Below are 15,110 nucleotides of genomic sequence, written 5' to 3'. Positions count from 1 at the left end.
TCTTACACCACAGGCAACTTAGCAAGTAATGGGATCTGATAGTTTGAAGAAAAATGTCTTAAGTAGCCTCATAATTGGTTAATGCTGGTATAACCTGCTCTCTACCTATAAAGCCAGCAAAGCAGAACTTGGAAGGTTATTTTATGTATGCTATCTTTTGTCCATTCTCCTTCATAATCAGTAAACTAAGGTGTCAGTCAGCAGTTAACCCTTCCCACTGTTCATAAGTATTCAGGTATAATTTACATATGACATAAGCTATGTAAGTTAATGAACTGCTGTAGTTCATTATTTGTTCACTAATGAGGCTCTCATGAGAACTTCTTGTGGAATAAGGCAGGAAACTGCCATTCCTGCAGAATTACTTAAATAGCAATCACCACCTCCTTTTACCATCTGGCTTTAAAGGATATTCTGTAGTATAGCTTTGAAAGAGTGGGCTATTAAGTACTGACTGCTCTGAAGAGAGAAATCTGATGTACTTCTGTAACAGCTTGCTGACACTCTACTGATTATATCCTGAGCCAGTGTTGTCCTTATCCCTGAGCAGACTTGTCATTCATTTCATAACGGTTTGAATTGTCTTCCTGGACTCTGCAGATGTTAGACAAAAAAAGTATTCCTTTAGTATAAAAATAGTACAACTTGTCTGAGTTTGGTTGTCAAAACTCTTCAGGGAAGTTAGGCTTGACTCCTTTTGAGGTGAAAAGGATATTCAAGTGATGTCTCTTCCTACTTAGTGTGCTAACCATTTGGTGACTGGTTTTTCTTTTACAAGATTGGCCTACATCTTTCTTATTCCATGTTTAAAAAATGCTGCATCTACAAGAGTATTTGGGGAAGGCCCTAAGCCTTTCAGTGTGCTGAGGCATGGGCAGTCATACTAGTAAAGATCTAGCTGTAATGGTTTAGATCATAGAGTCATAGAATGGTTTGGGTTGGAAGGGACCTTCAAAGCTCCTCTTAGTTCAATCTTTTGCACTGAGCAGGGACATACTCAATTAGATCAGGTTGCCCAGAACTACATCCAGCCTGGCCTTGAGTGTCTCCACATCACAGTGCCTTCGACGGAAGGTTACCACCAGTGTGGCTGAGAAGCTGCTTACCATCTTCTAAGTGCTCTCTGTGAAGAGTAAGACATTGTCTGTCAAGTCCCTTTCAGATACTCTCTGTGATAAATCTTTTGCACTGCAAAGGAGTGATCATCTTGTCAGTTGTGCTGTCTCAGCCATGGAGGAATTAACCCCAATTAGGCACAGGTTAGCTCTGATAATTTATTGGAGTGCTCCATCTGGACTGCGAGTGCAATTAAGGCATACCCAAGAGGTCTTAACAAGAGAGCCACTTGGCTAAGTTAGGAATAGGAACACTTGAGATTTCAGACCCTCTGAAGTCACACATGGTCTTTGTGCAAGAGGTTAAAGAAATTTACCTTTTCAAAATGCATATTCTTACCTAGACAGTGTTGGACAGTCAGACTTTTTGTGTCATGAAGAGCCTGGCTGTCTTGTCCTCGCGATGTCCATGTCTTCAATTAGAAGAAGGATACTCTAATTGTTTTTCTAGGTAAAGTCACACTGCTGTGGAGGAAACGGATTATTTGCTCAGTGGCAGGGAAGTGTTAGGGCAGTATGTGAAGAGAATTTCTGTGGATGAGGATTGAAATCCTGGAATGCAGTGGGCAATTTCTCCTTGGTTTTAGTGAGATCAGGATTTCGGCTAAGGTGTTTTCAAAAGATGGCAATCACATGGAGGTCGTTGCTCTCCTTAAGGAGTTCTTCATCCTGGCTGTGAGCTTGAGCTAATATGAACAGCAATGAAAAACTGTACCAGTAAAATCTGTGCTTCTTTCTTCATCTGTGCTACAGAGGAGAGCACTAAGGACGGCCTCTGAAAAACTCAGGAATCGTTCCTCTTTTTCTACCAATGTTGTGTACAACACTCCAGGAACTCGAGTGAACAGATACATCAGCCGCTTGATAGAGGCCCGGCAAACTGAGTCCGAGATGGCTGACTTGAACTTCTTCACCCTGAAGTACAAGCAAATTGAGCGTGAAAATAAAGTAAGGGGGCTTACAATTATCTTTTACTGATTTCACTGACCAGGAGTCAACTAGCACTGGTTTGTTGTTTGGTTTTAGACAATACTTATATTCTACTCGCTATCTGGACTGTCTCTCAGTTAAGAGGGAGACATCATCTCCACCTTCTATGGAAGCATGTAGAGGGGATAAAAAGAACTATCAGTATCATTCTACTAATTGAGATCCTTCCCCATAAAGTTACACATCCTGTGTTTTGGCCCTACTTTTGCTTCTCCAGACTGCCTGATGTGTATCACTGGTTTAATGCTGTCTCATGGCAATGTGGCTGCCTACTGACTCATCTGCTCTGGGGTAGCATTAATGACAGGAGGATGCTTCCCTCTGCATAAGTAGCCTGCTAACTATTGATCCCATCAATCCTAGAAAATTTGAAAAACAATCTTAAATCTCTGTGCGAAGTTGTGATCTTACACCAGTGTGACTTTGCTGAAAGCAGTGGACTTACTCCAGGCTTATAAGCGTGCATATAACCTAACAAAGTAGAGCTGTCCCTACCTTGCACGGGTTTTGTTTGTAAATCCAAGTTGTTTTAGTTGGGAAAAAATAAAAGCCTTTGGTTTATGTTTTTAAAAAAGCTAAAGGGATTTTGGATTAATTTGGCAGTAGCATTTATTTTTCCACTCTAAGTCACTTTGTAGTCTAAGGCTTCATGCCACTGCTGTTTCAAGTCAGAAGGCTGTGTGCCAGATTGGACTCTGTTTTTTAAAGGTCTTGGGAATTAACCTTGGTTTCAAGTTTCCACAATGATTTATTATCTACTGGTAATTGTTTTCTTTCAAAATAAGAAAGTCTTTTGGTGCAAATGAGATTGAAATTTTGATCTTTCTGAGAAAAGACCCGTGTTTCCACCCCGGAAAGTGTTCTGTTGTAAGGACTGAGGCTTAGTGGAATCAGGGCAGTAACTACCCAAAACTGAGCTAGTGTCTCTCATTAGCAGCTGCCTCCAACCCACCGGTTAGTGTCCTGTCCTGAGCAGCCGTTGCTGTTTAAACCCAGCTGGCAACTTGAGTACCAGATAGCTCACTCCCCTCCTCAATCAAATGGGGAGGAGAATTGGAAAAGACAGGTAAAATCCATGGGTTGAGATAAAAACAGTTCAATAACTAAAATAAAGTACAATATTGTAATAATAATAAAAAGAAGAGATAACAAAAAGGGAGTGAAAACTCAGAGAAAAAACAACGATAAGCAGCAGTGATGCACACTACAATTGCTCACCACCCAGCGACCAATACCCAGCCCGACCTGAGCAGCGATCAGTCCCTTCCAGCCAGTTCCCCCCAGTTTCTATACTGGGCATGATGTGCTGTGGTGTGCAATGTCCCTTTGGCTAGTTTGGGTCAGGGGTCCTGTCTCTGCTGCTTCCTGACTTCTTGTGCCCCACATGCAGAGCATGAGACCGAAAAGTCCTTGGTTGGGGTAAGCATTACTTAGCAACAACTAAAACATCAGTGTGTTATTAGTGTAGTTCTCAGACTAAAGCCAAAATACAGCACTGCACCAGCTGCTGGGAGCAAAATTATCCCAGTGAAATCCAGGTCAGTAGTTAAGGTGGCAGGACAGCACCAAGGGGGGTTTGGCTTTTTTTTTGTGATGAATCAGTGGAGTGCCACCTCCTTGTTCAAAATGGGTGAATCTTTTTTGCTCCAAACAATGAATTTATGTGTGAGCATAACCCAGATTTAGTAGTTACAGGGTGAAAACTAAACAGCTAGGCCAACAGGAGCAGCTGAAACTGAAGTCTGTCAAGGAAAACGTGTAGACACACACCTGGTTTGTGCATGTGTGTGTGTGAATTAAGCAATGATTATTTGTAAGTTTGTAACAAGGGTAGGGACTTATTTTACTTCAGGCTATAGTTCTTTCCTACTGAGAATGTAAAACCTGGGTGGCTGGGTTTGTATAAAATGCTCACTGTCTTCATTTCTTCCTTTCTTTAACAGTACCACCAGCTTCAGGATGAGTATTTCACCAGTGCTGTAGTTCTCTCACTAATTCTAGCTGCCTTATTTGGCCTTGTCTACCTTCTAATAATACCACAGTAAGTTTCTGTCTTTTCCCATTATAATTCAAAGTGGAACATCTTCAAGCATCAGTTCAAGGTCAAAAAATTAATGTCTTTGAAATGGGAATTAGCACCCAGGTTGCTATCTTCTCAAACACGAGATTCCCTGTTGGTATACCCTCAGTCTAGCCATTCTCTCTTCTATTTGTCCAAAGGAGACACATTTTGCTATCTTACTTGAAACGATTTTCCCACTTCTTTTCTGGGAAGAAGGAGATGCACTTAGAAAAAAAAACTACTGAAATCTTCCACACTTATTCAAAGCATTTCTGCACTACAGTTGTGCTGGCTTTGGAGAAGGTACTTCAGGTATTAATAGTCACATAGATAAACATATACAGAGCTTAATGGGAACTAAGCACTGAAGTATCAATCCAGGTTTTCAACCCAGATTTAGAGCCTGCATTGAGGTTTTGGGTAACAGTGCTATCACTACACAAGCTGCATGGCTTGGCCATTCCAATGTGAGTTGCAGTCAGACCTTGATTGCACTAAAGCAGGTATAACCAAATACTCCTGATGGATCTGGGGGGGGTGTCTGGTGCCTATTGTTGAGTGATACAGCTTAGTGATTAATTCAGATGTTGTCAATTCTGTGTGAATGCTTGCTAAATAAAAAATTAATTAGACTTCACTTTCAAATCTAGGGATGATAAGAAGTAGATAGGGTTGTGTTCAAGATATAAAAATGATTAGTAATAAGCTTCTTCAGGTGAGAATATCAAAACATTTAAAATCAGCTTCACTCACTTTCACTAATTAGGATTTATTAAGCATAAAACTGGCCATAGCATAATGCTTTTGAAAATCCCATTATAATTTCTGGTCTCTTCTACTCACAAATCCTGTCAGAATAACACTTACTCCTATATTCTGTTATTTCTAATTGCAAGTTTGAGAAACACCTTTTTTAATTTAATAGTAATAATTATTATTTAAATTTGCTATAGAATACGTTTCATTTGAAGAATTCAAAGTCACTTATAAAAATAATGTAATTTCCAGACTAACCACCTTTGTTGACTAATTGGAGCAGAGCTAAGAACTCCTTCACCTACTTCTAAAGTAAAGCCCAGCTGCACTACATGGCAATTTAGAACAAGGAAAGACAAAGCTCATTAGTGTAGTTGAAGCTAGAATGAATTTATAAGAATCATATGGTACTGTAGTTGGTAACCTTTCCAAAAAGTACTGTCACTTAAAAAACAGCAGGACAGAGATTGAATTTAAGCTCTGATGTGACAGACACACAAATTCCAGCAGAATATGACCACTGAAGGCCATGAAGATGGACTGGTTCATCACTGTGTTAATTATAAAAGCCACCCATAGTAGGTGAATAGTAAGTCAATAGTCTTAAATTCTTTCTTACGATGTCTGTTGGTGGTGGCTTCATACTACCAAATTACTAGTCATCTTGGGCTCATCCCCTGCACTTACACAGATGGAACCATGAGCTAGACTAAAACTTGGGAAGTATTGAAAATTTTCCCATCTCCACAGAACTTGGAGCTTTATGTTGCTTTTTAGATTGCCAAAGCAGTTATAAGTATGACGAGAATGCAAAAGACAAGAAGTTTAATGTGATACTGTAATGGGAGTAGTGATAGTAACAGTGTTTGACACATAATCACAATATTTCAAGGAGGACATTCAAAATCTAGAGGCAATAAAATGTTGTAAGAAGGCCAGTTGCTGCATAAATACACAGAAAGCAATGGTCTCAACATTCTCACAATTCCTGTGATCATCTGAGTGAAACAGCTTCTCAACTAACGACATATTTTATATCCCCAGGTGGAGTTGGTGAAAGTAAGGCTATGTTCCTGTCAACCTAAGCTGCCCAGTTCTGGAGGCATACATGCAGTGTAGCCACTTAAAACCCTGATTATGAACTTTCCTGGTGTCTTATACTGGGTTTATGTTTAAAAAAAACATGTGGCCCTTTGTTACTTGTGGCAACCCAAATCTCTGCCAGGGTCCCATGCAGCACTAGTGTCGGTTCACGGCTGTTGCTGCCATAAAAGGCACTGTTTCAGTCATGTCCCCTGCATTATTTTCTATCATACTGCCATTCTGAATGCAAGACAGTTCTCCAAAAGCACAAGAGAGCATGGGGACCATTAATACTTGTATTCGGAATCCACACTGACAGTAACTAGAGTCATCTAGCTATTCTGGATATACATACTATACCACAACATTTTACCTGCTTGTGTATTGGGAATTGTTACATCAATTTTAAATCAAAGCCAAATACAGAGAAATTCTACAGCAAAAGAATTGCACTCTTCTACTGTTAGAAACCCAGTTTAGCAATCTTTCCCCAGTGGTGGTCAAGGCGCATGTATGCCTGCAGCCATGGATCACATCTTCTGAACTGGCTGGGTTGTTCTTACAAGACTAGAAAAGGTGTGAAGATCATGTTATGCTCCTTTCAAGTGGCCCTGGTTCCATAGCTGGCTTGGGGCCAGGCTGTCCCTGAGCATAAATCAAAGCACCAGCACTGGTGGACTGATTTTTTGCCAGCTTGCTGACATCCATAAAGTACTATTCCTATAGCACAGGTTTTCTGGAGGAGAGATGTGCTTGGTCTTCACCCCTCTCCTCAGGAAGAGCAAGCCTATTTGGAAAGACCAAAAGAGGGAAGATTAAGAATTAAAATAATTATTGCAGCATCTTTGTGAAGAGTAAGATTTGTCTATTGAGGAAGACTCATAAGAAGGGAGTTGCTCTGTTTCATTAGAAGAAGGGATCACAGTGTAGTCTGGTTTAATTTGACTTGATAAGTGACTGAGTTGACCAATTTCTCAGTCTCTGAGAAGGAAAGATCAGAAGGGAAAGGCATCTGGTAACTGTTACACAGCTGCCAAGGCCAAGTAATTGGGTTACACACTCCACTTATAAGAGTTACCATGCTGAATATTCTGCATTAGCTTACAATTAGAAAGTGTCTCTCCTGATACCCCGTACAGTTGAATCTTTGAGGCGCTTTGATCTCCTTGCTGAGGTCAGAGTGAGCACTATATACAAAAGCATTTACTGATTTCTTATTCTTGAGAGCAATGCATTTCACTGTCAAATTTCCTCTGCAACAGTATTACAGGAAGGGTGAGGGAGAGATTGTCACCATTCATCTGAAACACCATTTCAGAAGGACCCTGTGCTGTTTGTTCTCACCCTGTACTGATTGCATTGCTTTACTTCTGCTGTGTTTTGATTCTAGGAGTACCGTAGTTCTTGTTCTCCTGGTGTTCTGCATATGCTTCCTAGTGGCTTGTATTATGTACCTACATGTCACACGAGTACAAGTAAGTTATTTAAGATTTTATGGTTATTCTTCCTTTTGGTGGCTATGCTTGGTTTGTCATTTGGAATATGAAGGCATCAGCACATGCTTCACAGATTCAGAGTCTGAAATTATGTGCTTTTCAAGTTCATTTTTAAGTAATGTATCGGGCACTTCAAAGCCAAGATGGTTCACCCGAAAGTAGACTTTTCACATTAGCAATCATTACAGCAGTGCCATTAATGCTATCCTTTTTGTCTTTTTTGCTATGTCTCCCCTGAACCACCTACCTCTGGCCACTAAATCGTTCCAGTGTTCATGTAAACAGCTGCTATATAACGTGACTTTTTCTTCTTTCTGACTAGGGAGCACACTAGTGTCCTCTTCCATTAAAACTGGTATCTGGGTGTAAAGTCCTGCTAAATTCCCCTCTGTTTTCAAAACTTGTCCTGCCAAAGCAGCAGCTGTTTTGATGGTAAAGCACAACGTTTTGCACACGCAACCCTTGGCCTTTTCAAAACCTTTAGTAATGATTAATTCTCCTGCGTTGCATTTTCACAACAGTAATGATGCAGAAGGACATTTGGTTGTTGTAAAAGAGAACTAGGTCTGCCAGATCAGAATATAGCATCTGCAGATTAATTTCTGATGAAAGAAATCTGTAGTGGCTTAATCTAAATTTAGCCTTTTCAGACAAATATCAGGAGAAAACACACCATTAATCAGCTTTGCTGATAAGCACACACTAATTTCCAGTTAAGAAAAATTAGCTTTTGGCAGGAGGAAAGTAATTGTTTTCATGGCAACATAAACAGTGTATTAGCAGAGTATCTGGTACACAGCAGATCTTTATTGATAAACTCACACAGTTTTTGGGAGTAACATGGATGATCTGTTTTGTTTCATAAAGGCACGGTAGTTGTGTGTTCTGTCTATGGATGGTGGAAACGCAGATGAAGTTTGTAGGAAATAGCTCCTCTTTGTGGCGTTTTCCTGGGGCTACTGCCAACTTAAGGCTTGTTCCAGCTGTTTTGGCAGTCAACAGAATATTAATTTGTTCCAGGTTCCTCTAGAGATTCAGTACCTACAGATCAAATCCAGCAGCAGAAAAACAAAGAAATACAAAAAGTCAGAGTATTGCAGTTTGGGATTTTATGGTAAAAAATTGTTTTATATGAGAAGTAAAAGATAATTAATATACTATGTATAATAGAGAATTTGAAACCAGTCATTCTCCTATTTTATTCAGTCTTCTGGCACTTACTTGCTATTTTACACTGGACAAGTGACTCTGATAGTACTTACTTAGTTAATAAAAGTTCCACGAAGAAAACAAAGGAAAAGAAGCCAAAAATGCAATGCTATCAGAAAATAGCAGATGCAATCTTAGAATGACCAAAGGTCAGAAGAATAAATCTTCTAAGTGTCAGTCAGAGTTTTAATTCAGACATGTTTCATTTCTAACCTTTCAAGGGTTTATTTTCCTTTTTAACCCAAAGCCTAATGTGTCCGCATTTAGAACCTGTACACACATACACAAAAAAAGTCTGTGCAATGTGTCAGAACACATTGTCTTTGAATCTGCATTTTGCTTTATCACTGTTAAACGTGCAGCATTATCTTCAGCCTATGGGCATTTTCTCTTCAACAAACAGTAGATAACTTATTTGGTTGCAGACTGAATTAATGGAATATGTAGGTTTCCTTCAACCAATATCATTTTCTGTTTTATTTATATGGATAAAAACACACACGTTCCACCTCAGGTGCTGTAGGATTTTGGTCTAGTTGGGTAGACAATGTGACAGGTAAAAAACCATCTGGATGATCACATTCAGAGCATAGCAGTTTATGGTCGTACTCTACCTGGAAGCCAGTAATAAATGGGGTACCATAAGAGTTTTCCTGGGACCTGTCCTGTTACGTATTTTTATTGGTGACCTGGAGAAGGACATGGAGTATACTCATGTCAAGTTTTTAGTGACTCCATTTTGGAGGAAGAGCCAACACAGTGGCAGGATGACCACTGAGGGGAACCTAGACAGGCTGGCAGAACGGGCCAACAGGAGTCTTACGAAATACAGCATGGATAAACGTGAAGTCCAGGCCCTGAGAAGGAAGAACCCCTCTGCAGTGACAGACTGGGGACTAGCCAGCTCTGTATTTTGGGGTCCCTTGAGTTCCCTTCCAACCTGAGCTATATGGCAGTGATGAATAAATGCAGAAACAGTCTGTCTCTTTTTTCATAGTGTAATTTTAGACACTGCTATATCCCCTCCCTTGAGACACAGCTTTTCAATGTGAGGTTCTTACAAAGCAAGGTTTTAGTTCTACAATATACTCACTGTTTTATTAAGGGTGATATACCTCAGGTATCCCAATCTTCTTTACTGACGTTGAATAATAGCTAGGCTGGTTTCTGGTGTAGCAAATCAACTCAGGTCATAATATAAATCTACTATTGATATTCCATTGATTCTTTCCCACCTGCATTTACATGTACTTAATCCTTACTGAAGCCAGAATATATTTGCAGATCACACATGCTTTTTATTTTCAATGAGTTGCTGTGTTTTCTTTGGGGTCACACATACAGATGAAAAGTCCCTGGATCTGTGAAAGGAAGGGTACTGAATGGGTACTTTGCTGCCTGCTGTAAGCTATGCTTTTGATGAACAGCTTTTCTTCAGAGTTAGTGACTCGTTCAAAAAAATGGGTGTTTGCTGGATTCATTTTATCTTAAGTCAAATCCAGCCTTGATAAGTCTGAGCCCCCTTGTTTTAAGGGACACAAGATAGTTCCCAATTTAAATCTTACTGTTTCCTGTCGTTAGTTCTTGCCCCTTGAAGTCACTGCAAGATGTCTTGTCTGAAACACGTATTGTGGGTCCAGAAGATAATAGATGCCTCAAACATTTTTCGTACAAGGGGAGAAGAAGGAAAGCAGCTTTCACTGAAACCACGGTAGATCAGAATGACTGGAACAAGCATAAGTACTAGAGCCTGACAGACCTGTTTTTCCTCTTTCACCTTCTGTCAACTGGCTCCATATAGGTTCACAAGCAGCAAGCAAGTCACACTGTGCAGTGGTGGCATCAGCGTAAAACTGAAGATGACGAAGAGATTCACAGGACTCCATTCCACCAGACATTTTTCTTCTCTACTGCCCTTTCTGCCCTGACAAATTCAATATTTTAAATGAGTCCTGATAATTAAAACTACCACAGCGTTTAACATGACTATTATAGCAGAAGACACAAATACCACTCCAAATTCTACGCTACCACAGCATGTTGTCTTGGATCACTGTTTGTAGCTGATAATTTGCATGGCAAAAGATGCTTTGGGGATTTTCCCCATGAGAACAAAATCAAATGCCATGCTAATTTATTATTTGCATTGTGAGCAGACATCCTACTAACCTTTCAAAGAGTTTTAATTACAGTGAGAAATAATGTATAGTAATAATAATTTCACATTTATTACCACCCGAAATGCAATTACCATTAAAGCATATGTACACAATAACTACATGTTTGTTTTGTAATTTACAGTGCAGGCAAAATGTCCGTATCCCTTATTCTCTTCTTTTTATAGACTACTAAAAAACAACAACCCAACTTGAAATACATACTTTTAAATGTATAGCTATAAATCTTTTTATTTTTTTATTTCCTAGTGTTTTCCAGGGTGCCTGACAATTCAGATTCGTACCATTTTGTGTATTTTTATTGTGATCTTAATATACTCCGTGGCTCAAGGATGCGTGGTGAGTATTTAAATCAAGTATCACTTAATTTAGCATTCTGTTTAAATAACAGCCTGGTGCAGATCCATTAAACATGTACCGTATTCTTGCCTGGTGAATTCCTACTCATTTCCTTATTCATTCTTGCAGAGCATGTTTCTTCAAAATTAAAGCCCTTTGCTATAATTTGAACTTTCACTGCCCTGAGTCAGGCTGTTGACTTAGGAATGGCAAAGCTATGGGCAAATTACACAGATAATAGCAAGTCAACATCTATAGAAAGTTTTATATCAAACCTTAGTATCCCATAGTCTGCTGATGTCATGTACTTTGTGAGAAAGCTATTTTTAAATGTTCAGCTTGATGACTAGTTCAATGGCTAATATCTTGTGACAGACAAGGCATGGTGTCAAACAACATTACTTATTTCTGTGTAGCAGCTTACAGCACATCCTTACGTGCGATAACAAGGAGATATTTTTTGTCCAGGCAAATCACAAAAGATAACAAGATCTTAAAATATGGACAGTGTTGCATAACTAGAAGAGGTGCTTACATTGTGCTATTTATATGATCCATTCACATCTAAAGTCTAGGAAGCTTCTCTTGTATGAAATGAACTTGCTCAATACTTCTGAAAATTGAGCTTCTTTCACTGTGGATTAGCAGCTAGTTCTACATGGTAGACTTGAATGTCAAATGGGATTTAAACTTCCACTGAAGAGTTTGGCATTTAGTTGCCTTGTCAAACTCCTAGCACTCAATTTCAGCATTTTGGCTGCTAATGCTGATGAATTAAACATGTTAGGGTACCCAAAGGAAAGGATTCACACAAAAATAGCACACTAAACACAATTGGAAATGCTGAGGAGGCAGATGTCTCAAATCATGCCTCTCTGTGGAATTTAGGCTATGTGTTCTGCCCACAGGAAGACAGGGATTTCATGAGCATTTCACAGTACTAACTGAGATGCCAAGCCCCTTATTTTGTATTCACTCATCCCTTGACCTGCTCTGAGAACATCTACCAAGCTGATCCACATGAACTGAATGGGCAACAGATCCCTTGTCTGCAAATCCCAGTGCTCTAAGAGGTACCAAGAAATACTGAACATTAGTTGTGTGAGTAACACACAGCCTTAACAGCATACAGACAAATATGTGGTTCTTAATGTGCATGTAAGCCTAAAAGGCACAGATACGTGCAGCACCTCTAGGCTAGCTAGCATCTCAGCAAGTTCTGTGCATCTGACTTTGGGATTGAGGTGAAAATTGACAGATGGAACCATTGTGGATCAGTCCCCATAGATGTGACACTTTGACCAAATGAAACAAGCACTATTGTTGCCACTTAAAGATGGTGAAATGAGAAACAGAAATCATGAGGCCTAAGGCAACGTTGAATATCAGTGGAAGAATGCAGACTGTAGGTTCTGGCCTCCAACAGGATAGTGATCGTTTAGTTACAACTTAGAATAGGCCACAAATACAACTTTATCCTTTATTGATGCAAAAATAGCCTGTAACCATTGAAATGCTTAGGAGAAATGTTAATTTGGAATGATAAATTCCTGCAAAGGGATGGCTCTAGAATTCTCAGCTAGCATAGGAGCTAGGTGTTGAGGTTTCACTCCTAGTTGTAGGGCAGATGCTGTTTTCCTGGATGAATCACACGTTTATGAAGCCATCATGTATGCCTGTGGTTTTGGATGAGTTTAGTATGAAGAGCATTTTTAAGGGTATTGAATAAAATCACATTAAACAGATTTTTCACTCCACTCGCTCTCATCTCATTTCATAATGTTAGCCACCATGAGTTTAACTCACATTTTATCTGTTACGTCTCATCTTTTCAAACGACTGCAACCCCCTGTAAAATACATTGCTTAATCACCTCTCAGGTTGTCAGTTATTTTACAACTTGCTATAAAATTTCATTACCAGTGGTTAGGATGAAATAAAAAGGTCTAATAACACACTTCAAAAGAGGAGCTTAAGTAGAGGGCAGGGCTTATGTGATAGTGCCTTTTAAAATCAATTTCACACTACAATCCCACTCTCCCCATTTATGCTAACTTTTCTCCTCTCTCTAAATAAGGGGTGAAGGTTGGAGTGCAATTAAAACTGGAGCTCTAGGGACTTGCACTGTTTGCCAGATATTCCTCTTGAGCTCTGAGATGTGAACATGACATTGCCTTTGGAGGAAGCAGGTTCTATTTCCTCAAATTGCCCCTAAGAAATGCACTAAACCATTTATTTCCCAGTCTAGGGAGGAAATGGAAGTCCTTGGGTAACTGAAATGACAGGGATAATTCTAGATGAGGTCTTGTATTAGAATCTTATGTGATCGTGGAAGTAGTTCTGAGGTGGAGAAAAGAAATTATTCATGTTTTCAATCAAAGATTAAAATGGGTTTTATTTCATACTTGATGAATTGAAATTGATACAGTTTGCATAGTCAATAAAGTAAACACATTTCTTTCTGTGCTCTGTGCAAGAACCTTTCTCACCCACAGGGCCACATAAAATGTTTACTGAAGCTCCTCAGTTTTGCAGGAATATGTTGGCTTGAGAATCTCCTGGGTTTGAGCCCTACGAGGGAACATACTCAAATAAGCCCAGATTTTAATTGGTTGGTCTTACTGGCATCTAATGAATAAAGAGTGTCCCACACCTAAAACTGAGTAAAACATTACAGGAGATTTTTTTGGAGCAGTGAGGTGGATGGGAACACCACAGCCATATTTTCCCAGTTAGGAGAGAACTACAGTCAGCCCCCATAGCAGCTGCATTTCTTTTATTTCATGTTTAACTTTCTGCCTTTCTTGCCTCTCCTGTCTTTTCTAGGTCGGCTGTATGCCTTGGGTTTGGAATACCAATTCCAGCAGTTCAATAGTTATCATTTCTCCCGGTGGAACAAATAAAACAATGAATGAACTCCCATGTGACACAGCTCACTATGCTTTCCTTTCCTGCGTAGTGGGGACTCTCACCTTGGCAATATTTCTGCGTGTATCTTCCTTGCCAAAAATGATTCTCCTGCTCTTTGTTACGATTTTGTACATACTTATTCTGGAACTCAGTGGTTACAGAAAAGCAGTGGGGTAAGTATCTTGCAAAGTTAAAGCAATGAGTGTTTCTGTATAGATAGCTGTGACATCTCATCTATGAATTACTCTCTAGAATTCAGTGCTGCTTTGGGCTATATACTCAGTAGAACATAAGAAATACTTAAGCCATCCTGTACCCAGCAGCTGTAGATTCTAGAAATACCCATCAACAGGAGATCAGCTTTTGGGAACTAGCAACTATTTCCCATTATTCTGTTACTTTTATGCTAACATACCTCAGCTGAACACACTGCAGTCTAATTATAATATGAAATAGAAAAACACACTTAAAATCTGCACTTCTCTATTTCAGCAGCCCTCAACAGTTCCAAGGTATTTAAGCTTTTGAGTGTTACTGTATTCCCTAATTAAAAGCATGCACCCATCACAGTAATGTATAGCATTATAAAATCCTCAAGAAGTTGAACATTGATCTCATGCAGTGATCAGATTTACTCTCGCCTTTCTCCCTGCCTGTATGTGAGCCACTTTGGAAAAGGCTAGCAATTAGGGAGTACCCACATGCTCTAAACTAAAGATTTCATACTAGAAATATGAAGTGTTAGGTATTAGAAAGCCTGGAATAACCCATTTACTTTCCTTTTCTTTTTAAGGGGTGGCTCCTTTTATATGCGTGGCTATGAACCAATACTAGCCATTTTGCTATTTTCCTGTGCTTTGGCACTGCATTCCAGACAGGTGGACTTGAAGCTGCGTCTGGACTACCTCTGGGCTGTGCAGGTAAGCCATAGGTGTTTCCTTTGTAGTGCACACAAAGCAGTGTCTGATTTTTT

At 39.5% G+C, this 15,110-nt stretch overlaps 2 protein-coding genes across 3 annotated transcripts in view; both read left to right on the top strand.

Moving 5' to 3' along the window:
• Positions 1–15,110, top strand: part of CCDC201 (coiled-coil domain containing 201) — a 385,512-nt gene that overhangs the window by 329,101 nt on the left and 41,301 nt on the right. The gene's annotated exons all lie outside the window — the stretch shown is intronic.
• ADCY1 (adenylate cyclase 1) overlaps positions 1–15,110 on the top strand; it is a 141,767-nt gene that overhangs the window by 109,013 nt on the left and 17,644 nt on the right. For both annotated transcript variants that reach the window (XR_009966072.1, XM_062625381.1), the window contains exons 9-14: positions 1,869–2,063; positions 4,049–4,146; positions 7,397–7,481; positions 11,138–11,227; positions 14,054–14,310; positions 14,931–15,057. Coding sequence is in view for 1 of the 2 variants with exons in the window: in XM_062625381.1 (XP_062481365.1) it covers positions 1,869–2,063; positions 4,049–4,146; positions 7,397–7,481; positions 11,138–11,227; positions 14,054–14,310; positions 14,931–15,057 (852 nt within the window). In the remaining variant the exon portion in view is untranslated. The remainder of the gene's footprint in view (positions 1–1,868; positions 2,064–4,048; positions 4,147–7,396; positions 7,482–11,137; positions 11,228–14,053; positions 14,311–14,930; positions 15,058–15,110) is intronic.

This window comes from Pezoporus occidentalis, unplaced genomic scaffold, assembly GCF_034315485.1.
Source record: "Pezoporus occidentalis ecotype Australia unplaced genomic scaffold, CSIRO_AGI_Poc_V1 ctg28, whole genome shotgun sequence".
NCBI lineage: Eukaryota > Metazoa > Chordata > Aves > Psittaciformes > Psittacidae > Pezoporus > Pezoporus occidentalis.
The sequence above is the reverse complement of the archived record's forward strand: the minus strand, read 5'-3'. Positions and strand labels throughout refer to the sequence as shown.